At 43.2% G+C, this 25,903-nt stretch overlaps 1 protein-coding gene across 9 annotated transcripts in view; it reads left to right on the forward strand.

Annotated features, from left to right (window-relative positions):
* HMBOX1 (homeobox containing 1) overlaps nt 1-25,903 on the forward strand; it is a 103,669-nt gene extending 77,766 nt beyond the window's left edge. For 4 of the 9 annotated variants that reach the window (XM_039697608.1, XM_039697609.1, XM_039697615.1 and 1 more), the window contains 5 exons: nt 18,439-18,521; nt 20,669-20,764; nt 22,153-22,247; nt 22,409-22,510; nt 25,468-25,903. In XM_039697608.1, coding sequence (XP_039553542.1) covers nt 18,439-18,521; nt 20,669-20,764; nt 22,153-22,247; nt 22,409-22,510; nt 25,468-25,605 — 514 coding nt within the window. In that variant the 3' untranslated portion in view covers nt 25,606-25,903. The remainder of the gene's footprint in view (nt 1-18,438; nt 18,522-20,668; nt 20,765-22,152; nt 22,248-22,408; nt 22,511-25,467) is intronic. The other 5 variants (XM_039697613.1, XM_039697610.1, XM_039697616.1 and 2 more) reach the window with 5 other exon arrangements.

Here is a 25,903-nt window from a genome sequence, read left to right on the forward strand (position 1 = left end):
TTTGAAATCTGTTCTGCTTTGTTAGACCTAATGCAATACCCTGTCATTTGATAGTGTGTTTTTCTAGTGTCCCCTCCACAGAGGCAGAACAAGGGGCAGGACAGGATCTTTAGCACTTTGAAATGCTTGTCTGACTGTCCTGATTGTGTGTGCAGAAGGACAGAACCACCACAGCTCTGTGTGCCTTCAGGGCAGCACCATCTCCTGATCAGCCCTCTGTGTGTGAAATGCTTGTTGGGAGTAGAATTAGAGCTCTTTGGGCATGGCTGGATTTGGGCATGGCTGGATTTGGGCATGGCTGATCTTCTTCCTGGTTTCTGTCTGCCCAAATAACTGCTGTTATTTGCTGTTTGAACCCTGATTGTGCCTCAGACTCCTTTGCTGGGGAAACTGCTGATAGAGAGCTGAGCAAGCCACCCTTTCCTCATCCACCTCTCTCCTCAAGCCACTGCTGGGACACTCCAGAAATTAAAACTGTGATGTTTTAGTGCATCTGTTAGAAAGGTGTGAGGTTTGGGTTTGGGTATTGAAAGAACCAAGTTGGTCTTGGCACTGGAAATCATCCAGTTGTGAATGCAGATACATAATCACTCAACCTAATTTTTCATGAAATTCTTCTTGGTTTTGTTCTCTGTGTCTTGTGCTCTGTAAGGTCTTTTCTGCCAGGGTTTTCTCCTTATTCTGCTGCTGCCACATTGCCTTAATCCTGGCTTTTAATATTAATTTGCCAAGCCCTTGGCTAGGTCACTGTGGGTGCTGGGTTTCACAGCCTTGTGTGGGGTACTGGGAAGCAAAGCTGAGGAGTTTTACTCGAGGCAAGAACACAGTAAAAGTGTTGTGTGGCAATAAAGCTACACCATAAAGAATGGGAATATGGTTGTTTAACTGTTGTGCTTTAATAGGCCTCGTTGAGCTGTAAGGATGAGCTGTTTTTATGTGACAGATTTTGAAAGAGTGGGAGAAAAACGCTCTTCTGGGAGCCCTTGGAAGAAAATCACTAATTTCACTTACAGGGCACTGGAGTTTTCCAGGCTTGGCCATGATATGACTCATAACAGCAGCAGGATGAAGGTAACCAGACCCCTCTGGCCCGAGCAGATCAGGTTTCCCTGATGCCCCAGGGTCAGGAATAAGCATTTGGCCACTAAAATGGTGTTTGGCATTGCATGTGGGCAGGTGCCATTTGTCTGGTAATTTGCATTTTCCTCTGCAGGATTAAGTTTGGACTCTAAGTGGAGGCATCTCAGTTTAATGGACTGTTTTCCCTAATGAAATTCAACTTTCACTGCACTGAGTTTGTGTGTCCTGCAGCTTCTGGCTCTGATGTTGGTGCACACAAGGATTTGGGCACCTGGTTTGGAGCTGCTGCTCTGGGAACCTCAGGAAAGTGCTGGTTCATTTGGGCTGATACCTGTCCAGGAAGGAGAAACAGAGATCCAGGAGACAATTCCATCCCACTAATGCACTCAGAGGAGGGCTCTGTGCTCCTTCCTCTCTGGCTGCCTCCTGCAATTAGAACTAACTTTGATGGCTTAGTTTAATGCCTGAAGATAAGAGGGTGGAATCTCTGCAAAACTCTTCCTTCCCTCTGAAATGCTTCTGTGATGCTGTATAAACATTTTTTGGCTGAGGATGAGGGTGTTGACCTGCTCCATCACTTAACTGTGCCCCCTGCTTTTGCTTTTGTCTTGGATTCACTTGGTAAAAATCGTAGTTGCTAAGAGTCCATGTGTCAAAACAGCTGAGAGCACTTCAAGGGAAGAATCTGAATGTGATGGCAAAATTTTGAGGGATTTGTTTCTTTGGTGCAGGCTCTCCAATTGAAAATGCACAGCACCAGTCAGGATTTGATCCATGAACTGAACAAGAAGGGTGAGGGTTGAAGTGGTGCAGTTTCTCTTTTTTAAAAAAGATATAACTCAACAAAAAATTCCAGTTCAATTAATTACTCTATTGGTGCCAACCTGATAGAATGAAGATTAGAGTTAGGGCCATATCCTGAAATGTCTGATGTACCTGAGGGTCTGAGTACAGGGTATGTGTATTAAATGAACTAATTGGTTTATACTGGACTTCCAGGATGCTGCTTGTGGTTTCTGTAATTCAATTCTCCAGCCTTTACTGCTTTTTTGGAATCCTCCCAGGGTAGTTTATTAATCCCTGGTCTGAGATTTTTTTTTGGACAATAGATTCGGGTCTCTTTATCCCTTTACTTTTTATTTTTCTGTAGATATCTCCCTGAATATTTATGTTCTGAAGGTTAAGAGGAGCAGTGGTTCCAGAAAGTAAAGCTCTATATTTAACTGCAGACTAGGTGTGGTTCAGACAACTGCAGTGCTACTGATGCCAACCTTGACCTGTTCTCTTCTGGAGCCTCCTGCTCGTGGAATATGCTGAGTTTTGAGTGTCTCGAGGTTGTTGTGTGGTTTGCCCTCCTTTGGGAGCAGAGCTAAGACTGCAAGAGTCCTTTCTGTGCAAACCCGAGGTTAAACTTGAAAGCCTCTTTCTGCTTCACTTTCGTGTTCTTTTTTTTGTTACGTCTTGTCCCACAGATAATGTTGTGTTGTGTTTTTTTTTTTCTTTTCTCTGCTGTGCTTCTTCTTTTCAACCCCTCTCATTAGAAGAATGAAAGTGAAAATTTCCCTCAGGGCTTTCTCTTTTTTTAATGAAGCTGTGTTGTCTTGTCAGTCTATTTTTTTATTATTTTTATTTCCCCCCCACCCAGTGATTTATGCTTTATGTTGGAGTAGAGGTTTATCTTCTTTCTCAGGCAAAAAAATAACTAAGATTGGCGGCAGAATCAGTGATTTTATACCCATTTTAAGGCACTTTTTCTGAGTGCTGGTAAAGACTGAGGGGGTAGTTGAGTGTTGTTTTTTTAAGTATATGCTTTATCCAAAGATTAAATTAAAATAACAGTAAATTCTGCCCTAAACAATAATGAATAATTCATCAGTTGAATGTATTTCAGTTTGTCTAGGGAGCAGGGACTTTGCTTTCTGGTTGAGGGTTATTTGGTTTGATTTTATGGCTCTGGGTTTTTATTTCAACATTTGTCTGTGCTTCTGAAGCTTCATTTGTAAAGGTGTATTTAGATTAAATAAGGCTGAGATGCCATAGATCCCCATCATCCCCATTTCATAGGTGGCAGAACAGAGTCAGGTATTTCACTTGGCTTTATGCAGAAGAGAAATGGGTGTAGATTTCCCAAGATAGGGGGGTACAGTTTCATGCTGTAGCTGAGCTGAATTAACATTTTGTCACCAGCTCATCCTTAGGTGTTACCCTGCCTCGCCACCCTTCTCAATTCCTCCTCCTCAGTTTCCCTGCTCCTGCCACCCTGGGCTGTGCCAGAGATGTTTCTTGTCTGATGGAAATAGCAGCGAACTCGCCCTGCTTCAGGAAAAATAAATCCTTTTTATTCCCCCCTGCATTTTCCTGAATTGTTTTGACTTGCTGTGCTGGGGCAAAGGACAGGAATGCACAGCTGGGAGCACCAGGAAGGGGAAGTTTAACAAAAATTGGTGATTCCGTGGAGTTGTTTGGTCTGCTTGGTTTTGTTCTGATTTTGTTTGGTTCCTGGTTTCTTTACAGGCATGGTTGTACTGGCATAGTGGAAGAGAGATCCTTTGATTTTTTTCCAAGGTACAGGAAAGCATTAGGTCCATGAGGATTACAGGGATGGAGCATCTTTCCTCTGGGAGAATTAGGGGTTTCCAGCCTGGAGAAGAATCTAAGCAAAGCTTAGAGCCCTTTCCAGCACCTAAAGGGGCTCCAGGAGAGCTGGAGAGGGACTTGGGACAAGAGATGGGATATTGGGAAGGAATTCCTGGCTGTGAGGGTGGTGAGGCCCTGGCACAGGGTGCCCAGAGAAGCTGTGGCTGCCCCTGGATCCCTGGAAGTGTCCAAGGCCAGGCTGGACAGGGCTTGGAGCAGCCTGGGATAGTGAAAGGTGTTAGAGTTGTAACAAGATCCTTTCCAAGTCCAACCATTCTGTAATTCTATGATTACTGTGGCATCACTGCCCATCCTGTCTGATTTAACCATTTATGGTTTTGTTTCCCTTCCAAAGCTGAGGAAGGTCATCTCCATGCCTAGACCAGTCACTGCTGCATTCCCATCAGGGTGCTGGGCAATTCAGCCTCGTTTCCCTCCTGGAAGAGGCACATCCCACCCTGATCCCGAGGCAGTGCCCTGGGCTTGGTCCTGGCCCCGAGTGAGATGAGGCCTGACGTGCCTTATTAGAAATCCTTCCGACTGTGAAAGCGCTTTTACTGCAGCTCTCCTGAGCGCCGGGGCTTCCACGGCTTCCCTGGGGACCACGAGAGCTCTATTAGCTCCTGAAATTCAGTTAGGAAATTTTCTTAGTTAATTTCATCCCATTACTCTTAGTTATGTCTTCCAGCAGAACCTTAATACCGGCCCCATAGGGGATCTAAGTTTCCTGTGCAAGGCTTTGGAGGAGATTTAAGTTTGGGATTCATTGCGTTTCTCCCTTTCCAAGCTGACAGCAGAGCAGGAAGTAATGTCCTTTGGCCCCTTCCATTAGGCTGTACATTGTTAGAAACAGAACAGCAGCTTCTCATCAATATAACGATGGCCACGGGTTGGCTCGGGAATGCTGCTCATCTTTCCTGGGTTTGCTGGGAGGTCAGCAGGGCTGGGAATTATCTCTGCTGTCCCTGTGACCCCCAGGTGTCCTTGAACCTTTTGGTGACTCGTCGTTGTCAGCTGTAAAATATCCACACTACCTGCTTGGGAGATGAGTCAAGCCAAGGGAAAAGTGCCAAAAAGCCTCTAATTCTTGGGTTACCGAGGGACATTGGCATTAGGAAAAACTTTCTGACTTCAGGAGTGGCACAGCACTAAGCAGGTTATCTACAGGAGCTACAGAACATTTCTCAGGAGCAAATCAGCTGAAATCTGCCAGGGTGATTCTGAGATACTTGATCTTAATGCAGAGAGAAAGATCAGGTGATTCCTTTATATTTTTTCCAGCTCTCTCAATCCTGTCATAAGGTGTTTGTTAGTCAGCAACTTCCAGAGGGAGATTCAACTTCATTAAGTCCTTTGAGATGCAGGGAATGGGTTTTTTTTTAGGATCTTTGCTGTTTGTGCTCCTGAAATGCTTCAAGATCTGAGCAAAGGCACTTTGCAAAGGCGCCCAGCAAAGTTCACTTCACCATTCAGACACAGGCAAGATCATGTGGTTGTGTGAAGGTTCAAGTGGTTTGGCTCAGGGTCATTGCTCTGTGTCTTCATAAAATGCAAGAGCAGCCATTTTCTGCTTGGCACACGGGATCTGCCTTATTTTGCATTAGATCAAGCTCTGTTCCCTCTCAGACATGCATAATATACAAGCTTCCTATTCTAATCAGCTGTAAGCAAATCCCAGTTGTTTGGCAGATTGCAGGCAGTAAAATAGAGTGCAAGGATGTCTGTCCAAAGCCTCACCAGACTCTGGTTTCTCCGAGGATCCAGCACCTAATGAGTTATTTTGCTTTCTAGAGAGCTCAGGTGCTTTTTGTATCCTTGTGTTCTCTCTCTCTCTCTTTTTAAAAATAATAAAAGATGCTCTGTGGGAGGGGCAGCTCCTTGCAGCAGACCTCAGATAAAATTCTTGTGTCTGCCAAGGTCAGAATAACTGAAATCAACATTTAGCAAATGCAACTTTGTCAGCCTGGTCTGTAACAGCTCTGGCTGGTGCAGCAAACCCACATTTTAGAAATGAGAATTCTCCTCTAGTCCAGATACTCTGCTGCATTTCTCCAGCACCAGTTGAGATCCTCAGTGTCCTGTCCCCCTGCTCATGAAGGTGACAAGCAGGATCTCATCCCAGGTGATGATGGTTGTGGTGTTTATCATTCCTTTTACCTCTCCTCTCCATCCTGTGCCTGGCTCACACCTGGCCAGCAGCCATGTGGCTGTGGACAAAAGCTCTTATCTCCTCTCCTGTATTTTTAATCCTTCTTATTATTCACATAAATATGTAATTCCTTCTAAATCCTGCTAAGGTCTTCAGGGTACTTCCGGAGAGCTAATTATACCTAGTTTCATTTTATATGCTAAAATGTGTTTAAAAAGTCAAAGGTCCCTTTGGCATGAGTATCATGACGAAGAATAAGGCAGAACACTGCATTTATCCAGGATCATTCTCTGTATGTGCTGCTCGTTTATCTCCTCTCTGAACTTAACAGTCACTCTGTTATCTCTTCTCAGACACCAAGGCTTCCCTTGCCTCTAATAATATTAATTGTCACTCTTCTCTGGACCTTTTCTATTCTTACATTCAATTTCTTGTGACCTGGGGCAGGTGAGTGGGGACCCAAGCAGAGCTGATTTCCATATTTCCATATTTCTGATTTACACAAGCAGCTGAATCCAAGTCCTGTTGTTCTCTGACCTCCAGCCCAACATCTGTTTTTTTGCTGATCACTTTTGTGTATTGATTGAGAGTGTCTCATCTTGGGATAGTATTTTCCTGAAGAACTACTACTGATTTAGACTCCTCATGTATGTGAGGAGTTGGAATTTGTTCTTCTCCACGTGCAGTGCTTTGCTTAATGCAAGATAACAAATGAAGTTCAGTCATGGGAGTGTTAACTGCTGTGAATTTCAAAAATACCAGCTTTATTTGTATCCAGTATAAATAATTCTTCTTGCAGAACTTCATTTAATGCAACTGTTAATGCCAGTTGTTCTTGGGCACAACTTGTGTGAGTCAGGGGCTTGTGCTGAGTTCATACACAGAACCTCTTGCTCTTTACAATCATGTTGAGACCTCTAGGTGCTGCCTGCTGTGAGGACAGTGTAAAAATATGTCTGGTTCTGTGATTTCTGTCTCTTTGAGCTTTCTTGATTTGCCTCAGTCCTTCATGGTGTTGTTTTTCCTGTGATTGTCCTGTTTAAAGGACACAGAAGGAATTAGGAATAAAAAGCTTGTATTAATCAGCTAAACTGTTATTTTCTCAGGTATTCGAACATGGATTCAGGAGGCAGGGAAAGCCATGATAAACTTGTCACATAAACAGTGTGAAGTGGCCCCTGGCAAGTTCAGGCTGCATTTTGTGTGGTTGTTCATAATGTTTGGGCTGTCCAGAACAGCTCCAAGCTGAGGGAAGGGTTTCCCCTCCCAGCAGGATTCATCCAATCCCTGTGTAATGTTACCCCTGGAACAAATGACAGAATTCACTTCCTGAGTGGTCTGGGAAGCGTTCAGAGGGAATTCAGGACCAGGCTGGCACCTTGTCACCCTGCTTTGCTGCAGCCAGGGCTTTGCTGCTCCTGTCAACAAGGAGGATCCAGGAGCACCATCCAGCCCAGCGTGCAGCAGGATTTTCCCATTCCTGCTTTCCAGAACAGTGCAGAGCATTCCTGCTGACTGTCACTGCAGCTCAGCTCTGAGCAGAGTCCAGCCCTTCCTCTGCCATGGACTGACAGATGGGAGGTCTTTACACAAGTAATAAAGAGAGTCATTACCAGCAGAAGTGAGGGAGGAAAATTCCGAAGTCAGACTCTTAAGTTGTTGCATCATGTATTTATGGGCTCTTGGTCAGACTGTGGAGCACTTTCAAAATGTTTAAATGGAGCACCTGAAAAAATGTTCTGTCAGAGAACCATATGGGCTTTAGCCACAAAGTCATTACCACATCCTAGATTATTTTTTTATTCTTTTGGGGTTTTTTTTTTTTTTGGTGATCCAGGGTAGCCCAGCTTTCTTATTCGTTTGATTTTCCTTTGGAGCACATGTAAGATTTAATTTGTTTTGTATACTTTGCTGTGTGTGAGGAACTCTGTCAGCAGCATAGAAGTGCCTCTTATAATGCTTTTCTCTCTGGATAAGGAATAGCAGCATCCTCATCTATGTCAGGCTTGGCCTTTTTGGTGCTTTTGTTGCATTGTATCTTTTGGTCCCAGTGACTTCACAAGACCTGATCTTCCCAGCTGATGATCTTTTTGTGCCTGTGAAGTTGTTCTTCCCAAAGTGGGTGACCTTGGCTGCTGCACTGTTAAATTTCTGTTTAGTTCTTGCCCTTAGGATTCTCTGTTACTTTTTATGGTGCTTCAGTTCAGGGTGTTGATGTGGCTTCTGACTTTGGTCTCAGCAGATTCATCACCACGTGCAGGCTTTCTGTCAGGATCATTAATTGGTTTTGTTTTTAAGATGCTCCAAAGATGATACTTGAGGAGTATCCCTGATTGTTGTCTTCAATACCGCTAATTTAATTTTTTGGCCTCTTCTTAGTTAGATGTTTCCTTTCTACCCTATCTTGTAATTATATTAATATTTGTCTTTTCCAAAATCATGAATAATTTCCCATTTGTCACTTTATTAAATACTTCACTAAAGTCCAAAAATGCTAAAAATAATTAGATTTTTTGGTCAACAATTCCTCAGTTGTTTTTGGAGCTTTGCTACCAGCACTGTTTAAGTCATGCCTCCTTGAAAGATTGTCCCCAGGAAACTCAGCTGATCTGAGTAGGGTGACAATGACATTTAGGAGGAAGCACATGGCAAAAACCATGGCTCAGGGCAAAGAGCACAAATCTTGGAGTAAAGAGCTGTGGATTGATTTAATCTGGTTTCTTGGCTCTGTATCTTTTTAACTTCCCTATTCTTCTACCTGTAAATTCTTGTAATACTATTAAAAAGTAAGATGAAAAAAGACAATTTCAGAATACTTTTAAAGGAGTTGATGATCTGGGTATAAAAAGTGCTCTTGAAATATGAAACATGATGGGTGTTGGTAAATTAAATAATCATTTGAGTCTTTGGTGCTTATTGTTTCCATGATGACTATTCACAATCCTGTAGGGAAAAAAAAATTGTAAAAAAGTTGGATAATAAATGCAGCTATTTCCTCTCCCTCTGGATGGTGAATGGTCACTGAACAATCTTTAGCAAATAAAGATGTTGCTGCTGCCAGGTTTGAGAAATATTCTTTAAAGATCCCAAAGTTTCCTGTGGCTTAAAACTTCCCTTAAATCTCCTTCTTTGCTGTGTTGTCTACAGAGAACCTCCTGAAGTTGGTCTTGGCACTGTAGTAGTTTAATCCACTGGCACTACTGGGTTCATTCATTATTTCTCATTTTCCTTTGCTTCTCTCCATCTCTTGTGTTGTATTTAGGTTGCAAGGTACAGAATAGATCAATATTTTAAAATTAAATACATTTTCTGCTACCTGTCTGTACAACACTTAATGGGATAAACACTTAATGGGATAACAATTTTGGCCCAGATCTGGGGGTCCAGGTACAGGATAATTTTAGGTGCTCCAGGAATTGGCCTTGTCTGTGGACTCTGTAGGATCCTTTCATTTAGCTGAATTAATTTTTATTTTCTGAAAATGCAGCAGCAGTTGGGGGTTCTGCTGAGCTGAACCAAGTCTGGTCCAAGACTGGAAACTGAAAACAAAAACGTGTGGATTTTTGAGGGGAAATGCTGGTGGTGGTGTTGGGAGCTGTCAGTTCATACTGAGATTAACCCCAAATCTCATGATTGGTGTTTTTCCTCTTCTGGAGGCTTGGAACAAGGGAGGCTTCAAGATTCCCATCCAGAAGAACTAAAACCTTACTGAGGCTAGAGTGAGGACAACCTGAGGGACTTTGGTGCTCACACTGACATTATTTACACACATCCAGGGCTGAGCTTCCCACCAAAGCACAGTTTTGAGGCAGGGATAGGCTGTTCTAGGAATACCCAGCCAGCTGAAAACAGAGCTCTGCCTCTGCTGAGTGGAATATTTTGTTCCAGAGAGCAAATAAAGATCTTCTGAGTAATGTAAAAACCAAGTTGTGCTATTTATTTATGCTGCCATATAAAGCCTTGGAATCCTCTTCCCAGGGCTGAGCTTCCCACCAAAGCACAATTTTGAGGCAGGGATAGGCTGTTCTCAGAATATCTAACCAGATGAGCTGAAAACAGAGCTCTGCCTCTGCTGAGTGGAATATTTTGTTCCAGAGAGCAAATAAAGATGTTCTGAGTAATGTAAAAACCAAGTTTTGCTATTTATTTATGCTGCCATATAAAGCCTTGGAATCCTCTGTTGTCCTGTGAGTAGTGTGTGTGTAAAACCCTCAGTGTTGAGTAGAGTTTGTGTGGTTGGAATTTTGGGCAGAACAGCCCTTGCCAGTGGGTGGGCCAGGGCTGATTCCTGCAGAGATTCCTCATTTTTGGAGATGTTTCACCCATGGGCTGACCCTGCCTTGGCTTTGTTTGGGAGGACCAGATAATCCAAAATACAACTGGAATAACTCTTGCCCTGTACCACGTTTAAAAATGAAGATGAGATGTTTGTTTCACTGTTGTTTGCAGAAAGGTTTTATTTATCACTCACAAAGTCCAGCGGATTTAATGCACATAAATATCCCTGCAGCATGGAGGTCTCCATTTAAATATTTCAAGTAAATAAAAGAGAACAAGGGATCCTATTATTCATGCTTAGATGCCTTGTTAGGAAGAGCTTTGAAGATGCTGTTTGCTTACATGAACCAGCAGGACAATTCTCACTTTATCTTGTCTCCATGTGTTGGTTACTTGCTGGCTTCAAAAAATGCCCACTTCTATTTTATGAACAATTTAGTGAACTCTGTTGGCTTTGAGAGTCTGGTGGTGCCAGTAAGTTTAAGGACAAATTGAAGGATATTCAAAATCTCAGCTGTCATTGTCTTCAAGGTGCCTTAAGCAAAAAGTACCTGTGTGTTTCAAATTGCTGCAAACTCCAAATCTTGCCATTCAGGAGAGGCCTGTTGTGTAATTTCAGAAATGCTCTTATCACCAAATCCAATTAGAAGGAAGAGTAAATCGCCACCTCGGATGTCTTAACTATTCTTTTTTTTAATTGTTAATTATCTCAACAGTAGGGTGCTAGAGATTAGGAGGCACAGATTATCTTTTGCAAGTACAAGGCTTTCAGAGCTATTATCAATTAATTCTGTTTCTAAACAAATTTTAGGATAATATTAATAGCTTGATAGGATTGTGGTCCTCGAGACCGCTGTCAAAATTCTGAGAAAGTGATGTTGAAAGAATGAAAACCTCGTTGTTCTGTTAGCTTTGAAGGTCATCCAGCTTTACCCACTCCCGTGCAAGGTGTATTTTTGGCATTTTAATCTACGTGGCAGAGGAGATTCCTGCTAAGAAACATCAGTGAAATGCCTCTCTTGGAGTTTAGACAGCGACTTGTAAAGCCAGAATTGAGAGTCAGCTCTGATTGTGTGAGGGTTTTTAATGTGTGCTGACATGGCTCTGGAATTTATGTATGCAGACACGTCCTGAGGTGTGAAATAATTTCAGTTTCTCTCTGTCTGGTGCTCTAAGTGATCTAGTGCTGGTGAGATCTCTCCTCTAGATTTGCACTTGCAATGAAAAGAAATCCAAGAATGAAACGTTTCTTAGAGTGGGAGGCTTAAAAATTGTGCTGTCCCTGGACAGAGTGTGGCCATACCCTGGGCCTCAAAGCTAAAGTTGGGAATGAGAGAGATTTTTAATAAACGTGGATTTTTACAGATTGATTCCAAAGGTGTTATAAAGTTATAGTAAATTCTGCATTGGATAAATCCCCAATTTTTTTATCTTGGGACTGGGTATTTGTGCAGGTTGGACAGAAGATCTGGGCTTAATTCTGGGCTTCCAGAATTGCTGAGAGACCTCTTGTCAGTGCTGTAGAAGAGACCAGGCTACAGTTCTGCAGTGGTTTATCCATTCCTTTAAATCCATGGACCTGTGGAATCCATTGGCTAAATAATGGTGCTGTGGAAAAAAAACAGCAGAGAGCTGCAGCCATCATGTTTTTTGATGGTTTTTTGATGGTTAGGGATTTTTTTTCTTAGATTTTTGCTGCTTAGGTCTGGTTGAGCTGATGCCTCAACTGAAGTTCATCCAAGGAAAAAAACCAGCAGAGAGCTGCAGCCATCATGTTTGTCAGTGGTTTTTCTGGGTTAGGAATTTTTTTTCTTAGATTTTTGCTGCTTAGGTCTGGTTGAGCTGATGCCTCAACTGAAGTTCATCCAGAGAGCTGCACTTCCCATCCTTGCCTGGTTATGTTTTACAAGTCCTGGGGGAAGTTCTCAGCTCCATCAGAGTTTATCTATGGAGGGGATATCTTTGAGCTTTAATTTTGCTGTCAAAAATAAAAATTACTTTATATCACGGTTTTAGTTGACACCCATGTCGTTACTAGGGAATCAGTAGAAATATCAGCAGATAAAACTGGTGGTGTCATCTGCTGACCTCACTGAGAGTGGCATTAGTGATATTCTTGGCCAGTATTTACTGGGAAATAAACCAGTCATTACACTTTCTGATGAGATTATGCTCTGAATGTCACTTCTCTGACAGTCTGTCTCATGCCACGCTGGGATAAGATCTCAGGCACAGATGACAGACTAACTTCAGAAATATTTCCATTGATTTGACAGCCTGAATAATAGTTCTGCTACGAGCCACAAAGGCTGGAACAGTGACCTCTGGCTGCTGGGTGATACTGGGGTGATAAATGTACTAATGAGAGATAAATAGGTAACTACACTGGAGTGTTTTCTGTACCTTGTCAGTGGAAAGCAGAGGAACTCTTGGGAGGGAAACCAGATAGGGAGCTGAAATTACAGGCATCTTATCAGAGCAAAGGAGCAGCTTTCACCTCATGTATTTTGAGACACCAGAGAATTTGGCAGGGAGATCCATCCCTGGGGACAGCACAATCTTCTGTTCATCCATAGGGGTGGGAGCTGGACAATTCTGCTTTTCCATCCCTCTCTGGGCTGGTGGCCCAGCTCATGGCTCTGGCTTTGCTTTCAGCATCTCTTGGGAGAGGATCTTTGGGAGCTGCTGTGGAAGGAGCTGGGCCCAGCTGCCTTTTCAGCCGTGTCCTCCCGCCTCCCTTGGCTGCACAACCGCTGCTCTTGGCACGTGTGGGGAGCTGGAGCAGGCAGGCAGCTGGGCACAAAACATTCCTGCAGGAGAGGATGGGATCGTTCCCTTTGCTCTGTGATTAAATTGTGTTAAGCTGGATTGCAGCCTGAGTTCAGGGAAGATGAATCTCCCATTCCTGGAAGTGTCCAAGGCCAGGTTGGACAGGGCTTGGAGCAATCTGGGGTAGTGGAAGGTGTCCCTGCTCATGGCAGGAGTGGGAACTATAGAGGGTCTTCAGGGTCCTTGCAGCCCAAACCCTTCCGTGGCTCTTTGGTCTCCAGCACAGGAGTTGGAGCCCCACAAGACAGCCAGGATAATTCATTGGCAGGTGAAGCTCCCACAGGGTTGGAAGTGGGAACCCAGGGATGCAAACACAAAGTGAGGGAGTGAGCTTGCAGCGTGTCTGCTGGTCTTCAGTAAATGTCCATCTGTGTATTCTTGCCTCCCATTAACTGCAAGGTGAGTTACCTTTCCCCAGTGAGGGTGATCTGTGTCCCCATACCGTGGAAGAGGGAACCCAGGGATGCAAACACAAAGTGGGGGAGTGAGCTTGCAGCGTGTCTGCTGGTCTTCAGTAAATGTCCATCTGTGTATTCTTGCCTCCCATTAACTGCAAGGTGAGTTACCTTTCCCCAGTGAGGCTGATCTGTGTCCTCATACCTGAGTGACCTCACCTGAGGGTGACTCAGCTGCAGCAGCACCGTGAATTTCTACCCTGCAACACATTTGAGCCTCTCCACTCTGAACCCCTGCCACGCTTGGAAGTTTTAACCACTGGGTCCTGCTGTAAACCATGCATTTCCTCAGCTTGGGGTCTTTTGATCAGTTTTGGGGGGCTTTATCTCTTTCCTTATCTGGAAAAGCACCGGCCCCACCCATCCTTCTGCTGCTCAGTGGTTGTGGTTTCAGACACTTCCCTGGCAGCTGCAAAGCTGATAGGGAGCAACAAAACTTCCACTGTGGATTATCAGGAGCACTACTGAGGCATTGCTTAATGCATCTGATATCTCAGCCTCGAGAACAGAAGGGGAAAAAAAAAAAGATTGGCAGCTATTGCAGGAATTCAGAGAGGGGCACCTTGGTAGAGAGTCGGGGGGAGACTTCTCCTTCCATTACAGAGCCCTGGGCTGAGATGGATTCCCTCTCCATCATTGTCCTAAGCACATTATCCCTGAAAGAAAGAGGGTTTCTCTGAATCTGCAATTTTTCTAGGCTTCAGTGTTATTGAAATGAAACGGCTTCAAGGATATCTACATTCTTTACCATCATATGGATTCTCATCTCATGTAAATTATTTGGCCACTTTTCATTTTAATCCTCCACTGTCATTTTCTACAAAAGAGATCATTTGGTTTCTTCATGGAAGGTATTCAGCTGACAGCTGCCCTTTGTCTAGAAAGCAGTGTGCCTTTGCAGGAGTTACTTGTGCCTGCTCCTTTTCTTTTTTTTTCCTTCCTTTTAAGTTCATGTGGCTTCATATTTTTCATCTGTAGCTTTCAGAAACTTTTCAGACTGTGAACAGGTTTGTGGCTGTGAAGGGAATTTCAGACATCCTGCATTCTTTCCCTGTGTACCTGGCTGATAAGAAACAGAACTAGAGGCAGAATAATTAATTTACTGCAAGAAGAATTGTAGTCCAAAAAAATCACAGTGTTTTCACAACTTCTACATGAGCAAACAAAATAGTCAGTGATGAAGTCTTGAGTTATTTTCCATGGCTTCCCTGTCTTGAACACTTAATTATTCTCATCTACTTCTCAGGAATCATAGAATCATGTAACCATAGAGTCATTAGGGATGAAAAAGACCTTTAAGGTGATCAAGTCCAACCATCAACCAGCATCACCAGTTCACCACTAAGCCAGGTCCTCAAGGGCCACGTGGTGGGAGGTTTTAAATGTTGTGCTTTGTGTTGTGGCATGTCAGCCACAAGACCTTGGTGGGATGGGGATGAGATGTGATGTGTTGGTAGAGTTTGTGCACAGGGATTTGGAGGCTGAGGAGGAAAATCAGCAATTAGGGTTGGATATTTAGGGTTGCCTGGAGCTGTGAGACTTTTTCCTTTCAGGTTATGAGCTCTGATAAAGCAGCTTGCACTCCTTCAAACACTAAAAGCACAATATGGAGAGGAACAGCATGGCCTCAAGAATGGCCTTAAGCTGAAGGGGAGTAGATGTATGTTGGATTTTGGGGAGAAATTCTTCTCTGTGAGGGTGGTGAGACCCTGGCACAGGTTACACAGAAAAGCTGTGGCTGCCCCATGATCCTTGGATGTGTCCAGGATTGGGTTGGATCAGCCTGAGGTAGTGGCAGGTGTCCCTGCCATGGCAGGATGTTGGAACTGAATTATCTTCAAGGTCCCTTCCTGGGATTGAGTTCTGAGGAGAAGATTCAGTTTTGGGGAGCACAAGTTGAGGGCTGGCCAAGTTTAGAAATGTGTGGGGGAAGGAGGTGTCCCATCATTGATGAGGATAAGGAATAGTCCAGCAGGGGAAGGAGAGGCAGGTTCTAAAATTACTGTCAGCTGCAGAAACAGAGTTTTAATTGCTCCACTAGTTCCCCTTCCAGCTGGTACCCACTTGGCTTTGGGATCCCCACAAAAAGAACCAGGACAGTTGGACGTGTCCAGGATTGGGTTGGATCAGCCTGAGGTAGTGGCAGGTGTCCCTGCCATGGCAGGATGTTGGAACTGAATTATCTTCAAGGTCCCTTCGACCCCACACCATCCTGGGATTGAGTTCTGAGGAGAAGATTCAGTTTTGGGGAGCACAAGTTGAGGGCTGGCCAAGTTTAGAAATGTGTGGGGGAAGGAGGTGTCCCATCATTGATGAGGATAAGGAATAGTCCAGCAGGGGAAGGAGAGGCAGGTTCTAAAATTACTGTCAGCTGCAGAAACAGAGTTTTAATTGCTCCACTAGTTCCCCTTCCAGCTGGTACCCACTTGGCTTTGGGATCCCCACAAAAAGAACCAGGACAGCTCTGTGACAACTCACTGAGATTTTTAATGCTTTTTCATAAATTGAAATTTAGGGTCAGAAGAATTTCACGGTTTTTAGTGAGAATTTCTTGTAAACATTTCTTGTAGAAATGTTTAGACATTTTACATTAAAAGATCAGAAATTTGATGAGAAATGTCAGGCAAATTAATTGTTTATAACTTAGTTGTAAAATGTTGAGAGATAAGAATTACTGCTTCAGCAGTTTCTGAATCACAAAAATGATTGGAATACACAAAATTCCCTCATTTGCCAGAAGAGGTGTCTCATTCCTTGTCCAGTTCTGGAAGTTTGCTCCATCACAGGGAGATTTCCTGTTATCCCAGAGAAGTGTAAGCATGGGCTGAAGTTTTGTTGTTGGTAGAAAATATTTTTGTTATTTGTTGGAAGCAGCAAAAGCCTGGCTGTGGCTTGGGGAAGGGACAGTGTTGAGTTAGGTGTCAAGAAAAGGGTCACTGGTGGCTCTGGTGTTGTCTTTGCTGCTTTAATTAGTGTCTCACTTTCTTGAATTAACAAGAATGGGCAGTTCAAGGTCACCCTGATTGATAATTTTATGTATTTTGTAATTTCTTCCATAAATGTTGTTTTTTGTACATGTGGTGCTGTTTAGGACTCCGGGGCAGACAATATGTTCCTGTAAATAACAGAGCAGCAGTTTTCAGCTGTGATCTCTTGATGTTCCTTTATCTCAGGGTGCTTAAAAGAGGAAATGATTCTTGGCTCTGGGCAGAGGGCAGTGCTCTGTAGGTGGGAGAGCTGAAATATTGTCATGGGGCTGTGGAGCTGGGATCCTGATCTTCTCCTTCCATCACTAACTACTGGAAAAAGCATTTTCTGCTCTCTTTTTTAAGTTCTCCATTCCCCAAAAATGCACCTTTGTAAGAACCCTGCAACCCCTTTGAACAGAAATTTGCAGGTTGAGATGGACACACACCACTTCAAAGGCTGGAATCACACAGGGGATAGACATGGAAGAGGGGAGAATACACTTTAAAAATTACCATTTCCAGAGGGTGTGATGTTCATTCTAAATTCTCATGAAGCTGAGCAAAGACACCAGTCCTGTGTCAGGGAACTCCTCCTTTGACTCCTCAGTCACCTTAATTCCAGCAATGAGTTCACTCTAATAGTGGAAGTGTTGGCTGACAAACTCCCAAATTTTCCAACCCTTGAACTGAAGTTTAGGGCAGAGCTGCCCTTCATTTGGAGAAGATTGAGCCATCCCTGTGGTTCCATTTGCTCTCTCCCAGCAGATCACCTGGAAGTCCATGAATGGTGCAGCTCTCCGAGCTCATGTGTGATTTCTCTTACTCACTGAGCAGCAACTTTGAAATAGAACTCCATTTTGGGCATAGATGTGACTGTGAATGACTCTGTGAACAGGGGGATGAAGTAGTGGCACCTAAAATTCAACCTGAGTGTTCAAAGTTTGGACAGAAACAGTTCCTGTATGGAACAGAATCTGGATTTCCATAGAAAGTATCTGGGGCCAATCCACTGGGTGAATAATGGAAAATAATAATTGCCTCAATATGCTGGAATCTCCTATTACCAAATGATCTACAGTTAAGGAAATAAATATCTTATTTTCAAATGCAGAGCAGCTGTCCAACAGCCGGGCCTGCTGCTGATCAAAGTTGATAAAAGAAATCCTAGGATTATATATTATGGATAATCTACAGAAAAAACAGTGGTAGTCTCTGCTTGTGGTATGGTTAGCAGAGTCCATTGAAGAAAACAGGACGTTTTGTTGGTTTTAATGCAGATCTGATAAGCTCTGTGGAATGTAAATCAGTTCATTAAAATTTGCAGAATGGTTCAGTGAGGTAAAAGAGGAAACAGTTTTAACTTTTTTAGGGTGTTTACTGCATATAAAGTACAATAAAATCACAATTATTCCAGAAAAAATAGTGTTAGAGACATGCTGTACTCAATGTGTCGTTCAGAGGAAGATTGAAAAATTTTGAGTTGTGGTTTTAAAAAAACAATCTGACTGTAGAAATCATCCTGTGTAATTTCATAGCATCTCCACACCATGTCTGTCTCTGCAGTATTTGTGGGGTTTTGCATAATACAGATATTAAAAGTATGGATGGATGTGTATATATTAAAAAATATATATGAACAGGAATCAGAAAAAATGTTAAACAGCTCCTTCTACCTAAGCTGGGGGTGTGTGAGGGGATAAAAAATAAATTATAGTAAAGTCAAAGGCCTGTCTTGGAGATGATGCTTCACTTGACAATCTTAACTCTGATACCCATGGAATTCCTACATTTTTGGGTGTCCTAGTACAATATTCCAAATGCTGAGATAATACTCATTTTTTCTGAGGGATTTGGGAAGTTTCCTTTATTCCACGTGGACATAAACGCAGGCTGGTGTTACTTTACCATAAAATTCACTGTGGTACCTTTGGAGAAGTGATGCATAAATCAGCAGCTGACACCTTTTAGTGGAGCTGCTTTGGAACCTTCATGCTCTGATTTCTTAAGAAAAAGCCTTTTTTTTTTTTCCCCCCTTTTGTAGTTACTTCAATGAGAATCAATATCCCGACGAGGCAAAGAGAGAAGAAATTGCCAACGCCTGTAATGCAGTTATACAAAAACCAGGTGAGGAGCTGCTGGGGGGTCCTTCCCAAAAACAAAGAGGTTTCAGCATCTTGAGTTCTGAGACTGATGTTTGCAGAATCACAAAATCATTTGGGTTGGAAAAGACTTCCAAAGTCATCAAGCTTGACTGATAAATCAGGTTTTTGGAGGAGGAAGGAGCTCAGCTCTCCTGTTTTTCAATATTTTACAGCTTTCAGACAGGGATCTCAGATGAGAACCTGGGTGTTAATGGAGAACCTTATCTTTAGGTCAACAAGTTGCATTTTCCCTCTTTCTGGAGAAGTTATACTTAGGAGAGGAGCATGAATATTCAGTGTAGTATTAGTGGATGCACCTGCCTTTGCTTAGTTTTGCTAACCAAACATTTACATAGATCTCAGAACTTGTGTTTTGGATATATTTAGATTTCTTACAACCAGAATAAAAATTAATGAGAAGGCAACTAAAGTGTGAGTCATGCACATGGAATCACAAAATTATTTAGGTTGGAAAAGCCTCTGGGATCATGGAATCCAACCATCCCCAGCGCTGCCAAGGTCACCACTGATCTGTGTCCCCAAGTGCCACATCCACAGGGATTTTAAATCCCTCCAGGGATGGGGACTCCACCCCTGCTCTGGGCAGCTGTGCCAGGGCTTGACAGGAGTTTCCAGGCAGGAATTGTTCCCAATATCCAACCTGAGCATCCTTGGTGCAGCTGGAGGCCATTTCCTCTTGTCCTGTCCCTGTTCCCTGGGAGAAAAGATGGATCCCCACCTTTTTATCCTTTCAGGGAGTTGTGGAGAGCTGGGATTGTCACAGGATAGCTCAGACCAGTTTAGAATGGAAGTGACCCCTGGAGTTCATCTGCTGAGACAGGACCAGCTTAGATGAGATTGTTCAGTTTTCAGTTTCTCCAAAATCAGAGGTTTTCCCATTTCCAGGCCCCTGTTCCACAGTGTTGAGCATTCTCATGGCAAAATACATTTTCCCTAATACCTGCTGAATTTTTCCTTGAAAAATCAGAGGACCAGAGAGCTGAGGATTTGATTCCTAGCTGTGGAGCAACTTGGAACAAAGTGCTGCAAGGCCATGTCAGGGAGCAGTAAAATACTGCCAGTGGTGCTGATGCAAAGCATTAGGAAGCAGCCAAGCTATCAATTTCCAGAGTTTTCTTTCTTTCACTTGTCTCATCTCTCCTAACTTATTTAAGTGTGCAGATTGCTGCAATTACATGGATGTTTTGTAGGCTGAATAAATAAACTTTGAGAAAGACTCAGAAGCAAGGGGGGCTCAACCCTGTATAGCCTGCAGAGGTCTGAGGATGGAGATATGGGGAATATTTTATACAGGGTCAGGAGCAAAAAAGAGGTTTCCAGGATGTCCTTGAAATACTGAATCCCTCCAGTCTTCCCTTATTTATGCCGATGACCAGATAAAGGCATAGTTTTTTATAGCTGCCTTCTGGTTTTTGGGAATTTTTTGTTGGTTTAAGTGTAAAAATCCAGTTTCCAGCATCCACCCCTGTTATCCCAAAAGATCCCGAGTGTCCTGGCACTGTTGGGAGGGTGTGATGGGTGCTGAGAGAAAGGGTGACACAAAACCACTTCATTCGTTTTTCTGCTGTATAAAACAGTGAACTGTACCCTTGTGACACATAGTAAGAGAAGGAGCCCTAGGGATGAGGTTTGTGGCAGGAATTTCAGTTTTTGGAATCTCAGTTTTGTGCTCAAAGTGGAAAAAAAAACCTTCATTTTCCCATGGCTCTGGGTTGAGTTGGTTGAAGCTGCAAAGAAATTCCTGTAATTCAGATTTTTTAAAAAAACAGAAGAAAAGAAGATACTTAGCTTTTAGTGCCACAGCACCTAGACACTGGAACGTGATCCACATAAAGTTTGCTTTTTTCTCAGTTATTTTAACTTGCCAGTGCTGTTTGTGTTTCAGGGGTTTATCCCATAGAATCCCAGATCTGTTTGGGTGAGCAGGGACCTCAAAGCTCATCTAAAATTCCAGTCCCAGGACAGGGACACCTCCACTATCCCAAATTGCTCCAAATCTTGTCCAACCTGTTCTTGCACACTTCCCAGGGATGTGGCAGCCACAGCTTCTCTGGAACCCAGTGAGTAACACCACTGAACTATTATTTTTCCCTACTGTTGCTTTCCTAGGAAAAAAATTGTCGGATTTGGAGCGAGTCACCTCCCTCAAAGTGTACAACTGGTTTGCCAACAGGAGGAAGGAGATCAAGAGAAGAGCCAATATCGGTAATGTATCACAGAGCCTGCCTGCAAGGCCTGGGGTTTGCTCAGCAGAGGTGGCAATTACGTAAGAATTAATTAGTGAAAACACCAGAGGTGCTGACAGCCTCGGGAGAAATGTGGAGGAATTATGAAAATGAGTCTCTTGCTGTTCCAGATTTTTTGTGAAATACGTGTAGTTTGTAGAATTCTGTCATCAGTGCAGGGGAAGTGGTGAAGTTACAAAGTTTTACTGGAAGATCAGCTTTAAAAAGCAAAGTGAGAATTTTATAGGTGGAAGGAGAGTTGCATTTCCCTCCTTTGAGTATCCAAACTCAAATCTGAAATGAAACCTCAAAATTGTAAATAAAGGAGATAGAGATGTTGGCAAGTTCACAGACTTAGTGTGGTTTTTATCCTGGTTATACCTCTGGCCCTGACAGCTTTCCAAGGTTTTGCCCAGGGACAAGGGGCTGGAAAAAAGCCACATTTTTTGTGGATGATCAGGAAAACACAAAAGTCACTTCACAGTTAACCCTGTGGTTTCTTAGCTGATTGTAAGGAAATCAAATCACTTGTAGGAAGGAGACCCTCTGATGTGGATAAGATATTCTGAGGAGAATAAATCACCTCAGTGATTTGTTATTTTGTGGATTCAACAAACTTCTGCCATTCATAAAAAGTTTGATACCCTTACTTAGATATTATGCAGAATTACTTTTGCAACACATGGGTGAACAGACATCCATATCTGCTTATTTTCATTATTTTTAATTATTTCAAATGTTCCACTATTTTGCCTTATTTCTGAATAAGAAAAAAAGCTCTGATTACATAATTTAACGTGTTACTAAAGTTTAGCTAAATTTATTTTTCTACAAGTAAAAATGGCTTCTCAAAGGGATGGGGGAATAAAGCAAACTTAGTGTTTGGAGAGGAGGTTTGGAAAGAGATAAAAAGAATCAAGGGGAGCTTTAGATATATGGATCCTACTGGAAGATGGATTTTTGTGTTTTCAAATCCCTGAAGTGCTTTCAGAAATTTCTCCCATCTATTTTCAGACACTCCCCACCCCCTTGAATCCTGCCCAGTCCAAACTGTGGGGGAAGATTTACAGGGAATGCCTTTGCCACTTCAATACGTTAGAAATGACACTGATTTCTGTTAGGATTGGCTGGAAGACAGGGATTTTTACTCCCAGGACAGTCTGGTAGTTGGCAGGGAAGGATTTCAGGCAAACCAGTGTTTGTACCTGTGCTGTCTTCCCAAATGTTGGAGAGTGAAGAGAACGGTGCTAAGAACTAACCCTGTTCCTCCAGTCATTCTAACTTCCCAAAAAAGGGGAAAAAAACCCGAGTTACTTTAACTTCTCCAATGCATCAGATAAATGAGGGATCCATTTGCTTTTTTCGAAGAAGCAGCAATCCTGGAGAGCCATGGAATAGATGTACAGAGTCCTGGAGGTCACTCCAACAGCGACGACGTGGACGGCAACGACTACTCAGAGCAGGTGAGCCCTGGAGCCTCGTGGCCCAAACAGGGACAACCAAACACCTAAAAAGGACCTTTTTGCCTCTTGAAAATCCTGTTTTGTTTGACTTTTGTGTCACTGTGATGGGGAGAGGGTGAAAATCCAGTATTCACCCCCGTGGATTTGTTGCCTCACGACAGGACACTTGGCAAGTACGCAACGGGGAGGAGGAGGGACGATGTTCTGAAGGAGGCAGAGAAGCAGAGAAGGTAGAAGAAGACAGGAGGATCTGCTCCAAACAAGCAAGTTACACCCCTCACACCACACACAATGTCTGAGATGTGGCAGGAGAGCCTCACCTCAGCCAGAGCCCTGCCATACCCACGCTCTCCTTCCCTGTCACTCTGATTTTCCCTCCCTCAGGAAGGGATGGACAGGTCTGTCACAGCCCTGTGTGTCAGGCACCAGCAATTGTCCCCAAAAAACTTGCACTTCTGATTTGTTCCTGTAAGAAGAGCCCTGTTCTAGCCAGGGCCACCCCTGCTGTGAGCTGCTGACCTGGCCTCAGACATGAGCAGGAGGGAGCCCTGCCCAGGACCCTTCAGAAGTCCTTGTGCCAGCCTTTCCCAGCAGGATTCTGAGCACTGGGCACCCTCCTGGAACTTCCTGAGCTCCCTCTCTTCTGTGGGAGAACCTTCCAGGAGCTTCTCAGGATCATCCCTCAGACACTGACAGACAAAGGGTGAAGGGTGGGGGAAAAGGATTTGATTTACTAAGCCCTGACCTTTAATTAGCTTATTCCATATTGTTCTGCAAGAGCATGCCACAATTTGGATTGTTTACATATTATCTGTCTTTTTTGTTTGTTTCTGCATTTTAATTCTTGCCTGTTCTCTCTTTTTCTTGGTTATTTTTAACCCTTGACAGCCACTTCTTTTTTAAATTCTCTAGCAAAAGAACACCCCTTCCCACACTCTGAGCCCTCACCTACCCTAAAGTTGGTGACCCTTCCTTCACACACCTTCCTGACAGGTTTTGCATCCCCTTCCCAATTTCCCCAGGGTTTGAACTCAACCAGCTCACTCCTGCTTTTGAGAGGAGATATTTCTGTGCTACCCCACAGCTGGGCTGGATCACTTCTCCCTGCCTCTCTTGGGAGAAGCTGGGAGTTCTCCCTCTGCAAAAGCTGCTGGTGGAGTGGAACAGCAGCTGAGTGTCCTGGAATGAGTCCCTGGCACACTTGGCTCTGGCCCAGGGCAGCAGATCCCTGGCAGAGGCATCCCCAGCTGCTGCTCCTGATGGGGATTGAGACCCTTTTTATAGGTCAGCACCAGCAGATTTGGTGGGACCAACTTTTCTGGCTCTCAGTGATGAGAAGCTGCTCTGTGACTGCCATAAAATGTTTAGAAACCACTGCCAAGCCCCAGAAAATTCCCTGTCAGACAGACAGGACTGGAATACTGAGGTGGAGCCTGATGTAGAACTCCTGAACTGTGTTTTTCTGCTGTGCATTAACCAGCATGCTTTGAAAAGAGAAATAAATGGGTTATTAAAATTTAAAGATTTTTGTTTAGAGGCCTTAGAAATGACATTTCTCAGTAATCTGGGCTCCTCTACGAGGTGTAATTGGTCATTAGCAGCAATGCAGATTAAATGGCAAGTTCTTCTGATGACCATTTAACATCCATTAGCTGTTAAACCCAGAAATTCTGTTCTCCATAGATACACTTAAACTCTAATAAACTTTAAAACACAAAGTTCATCTAAATACTAACAAAGTGCCTAAACCCCAGATTTTAGGGCTCTTTATTTGTACCATGACAAAGATTTCTGAGAGGCCCTAAAATTTACCAGATCCTTGTTATAAGTGAATGAATCCTTCTAAATAACCTCAGGATTTTACCAAATCCGTTTTTTTTTTTGTTGTTCTCTTCAACATTTGTCACCCATCATCTTAATTTAAAGATACTCTGTGCACGTTTGAAATTTTAAATCACACAAGTTCGTCACTTGAAGGCTGTTGGGAGACTGATAAATGTTTATAATTTCCTTTCTGTAAATTGTAATAATTTAAAAATCCAGGATCACACGGGGATAACTATTAGTGCCCTGTTTTAAAGAGGGGAAAGCACCATGTTTTTTCCTAAAATTCCCTATTTGATTTATGGTGGTTCCAGTTCTCTTCAGCCACTGTGATTTTTTAGCATTGGAAGAGTTTTCCAGCATCTTTTCCCCTGTATCTGTGTGAATTCAATGTTTTCACAGGATGCTGACTTGGACCAAGCTTAGGCTCAGTTTGTGTCATGGTTCTGGTCAATAATAGCAGTTAAAGAAAAATTCTATAGTACTTCTCTAATGTATATAGAATTATTTCATTCTAGTAGCTTCCAGCTTCTGGAAGTCAGTAGTTTTAAGAGGCTTTCTGAGTTTCCATAATTTCTAGCAGACTAATTTTCCCTGGATTTGTCAAACATACACCTTTTAAAACCATTTTTACTTTTGTCTGATGTAAAATCAGTGAATCCTGAACTGAACTGTGCTAAGTGAGCTTCCCACTGCTGCCTTGGATCCCATTACCATTCCAGCGAGTGTCTTTGATTATTGGATCATAAAAAACATGGAAAATTGTCCTCTTATTTTCCAGTTATTTGTAATAAACATTTATCATGTCAACCATCAGCCATTTCTCCCCCAAACTGGAGGACCTGACTCTGTTTAGCTTCTTCTCATGAGGAAACATCCCTCTTCCCTTGGGATGTTTCTTTTCTCTGCCTTTTTGATTTCTGTTGTGGCATCAAATAGAATCAGAGAACCCACAGAACGCTTTGGGTTGGAAGGGACCTTAAAGTTCATCTCATTCCACCCCTTTCCATGGCCAGGATGACCTAAATAGGGCAACTAGAACTGTATATTGCAGCTATAACCATGGACCTGGGCCATGCCCAGTGATTCCTGTCTTAATTTGCTTTCCTGACTTAACCTCTTGTATCGCTTGCGTCTTTATAATTCAATATTTTCCTCCAGAGCTGGGTCCCCCCTCTCCCTGCTTTATTTACCTTTGTCTACACAGTGAGGGAAGCCAGTCCTAAACCAGTTGTAAAACAGTCCTAAACCAGTTGTAAACCAGTCCTGAACCCACGTTGTGACCCCGCTCTGTCCCCCCACAATCACACGGCGCATTTTCTTTTCTCCGCTCTGGTTTTTTGGACTTGTGGAAAATAACCCTGCTTCTCTCTGCTCCTTCCCACATGGTTGCCAGGATGACAGCACTAGCCATAGTGACCACCAAGACCCCATTTCCTTAGCCGTGGAGATGGCAGCAGTCAACCACACCATCCTGGCGCTGGCCCGGCAAGGAGCCAACGAGATCAAGACAGAGGCTCTGGACGACGACTGATGCCAAGAGAGGGGAGGGTCAAAGCAAGAAGTAACTTAGTTTTAGACGTAGCACCTTAGCAGACTTTCCTCGGTCCTTAATATGTGTTCTTACAGTATAACTTTGCAGTTTCTTGTACGTCAGTTAGCTGTTAGGGTCTTGTTCTGTGAAGATGGCATGGTGCCCTCAGCCTTTGCATATACTCTCTCAGTATTAATTCCCAATAAATAATCAATCAACCAACCAACCTCCCTCTCCCGGCCCCCAGTGGCTAGAAAGGTAAAATCAAAAAAAAAAAAAAAAAAAAAGGAAAAAAAAA

Source organism: Passer montanus, unplaced genomic scaffold, assembly GCF_014805655.1.
Source record: "Passer montanus isolate IOZ18808 unplaced genomic scaffold, ASM1480565v1 scaffold119, whole genome shotgun sequence".
NCBI lineage: Eukaryota > Metazoa > Chordata > Aves > Passeriformes > Passeridae > Passer > Passer montanus.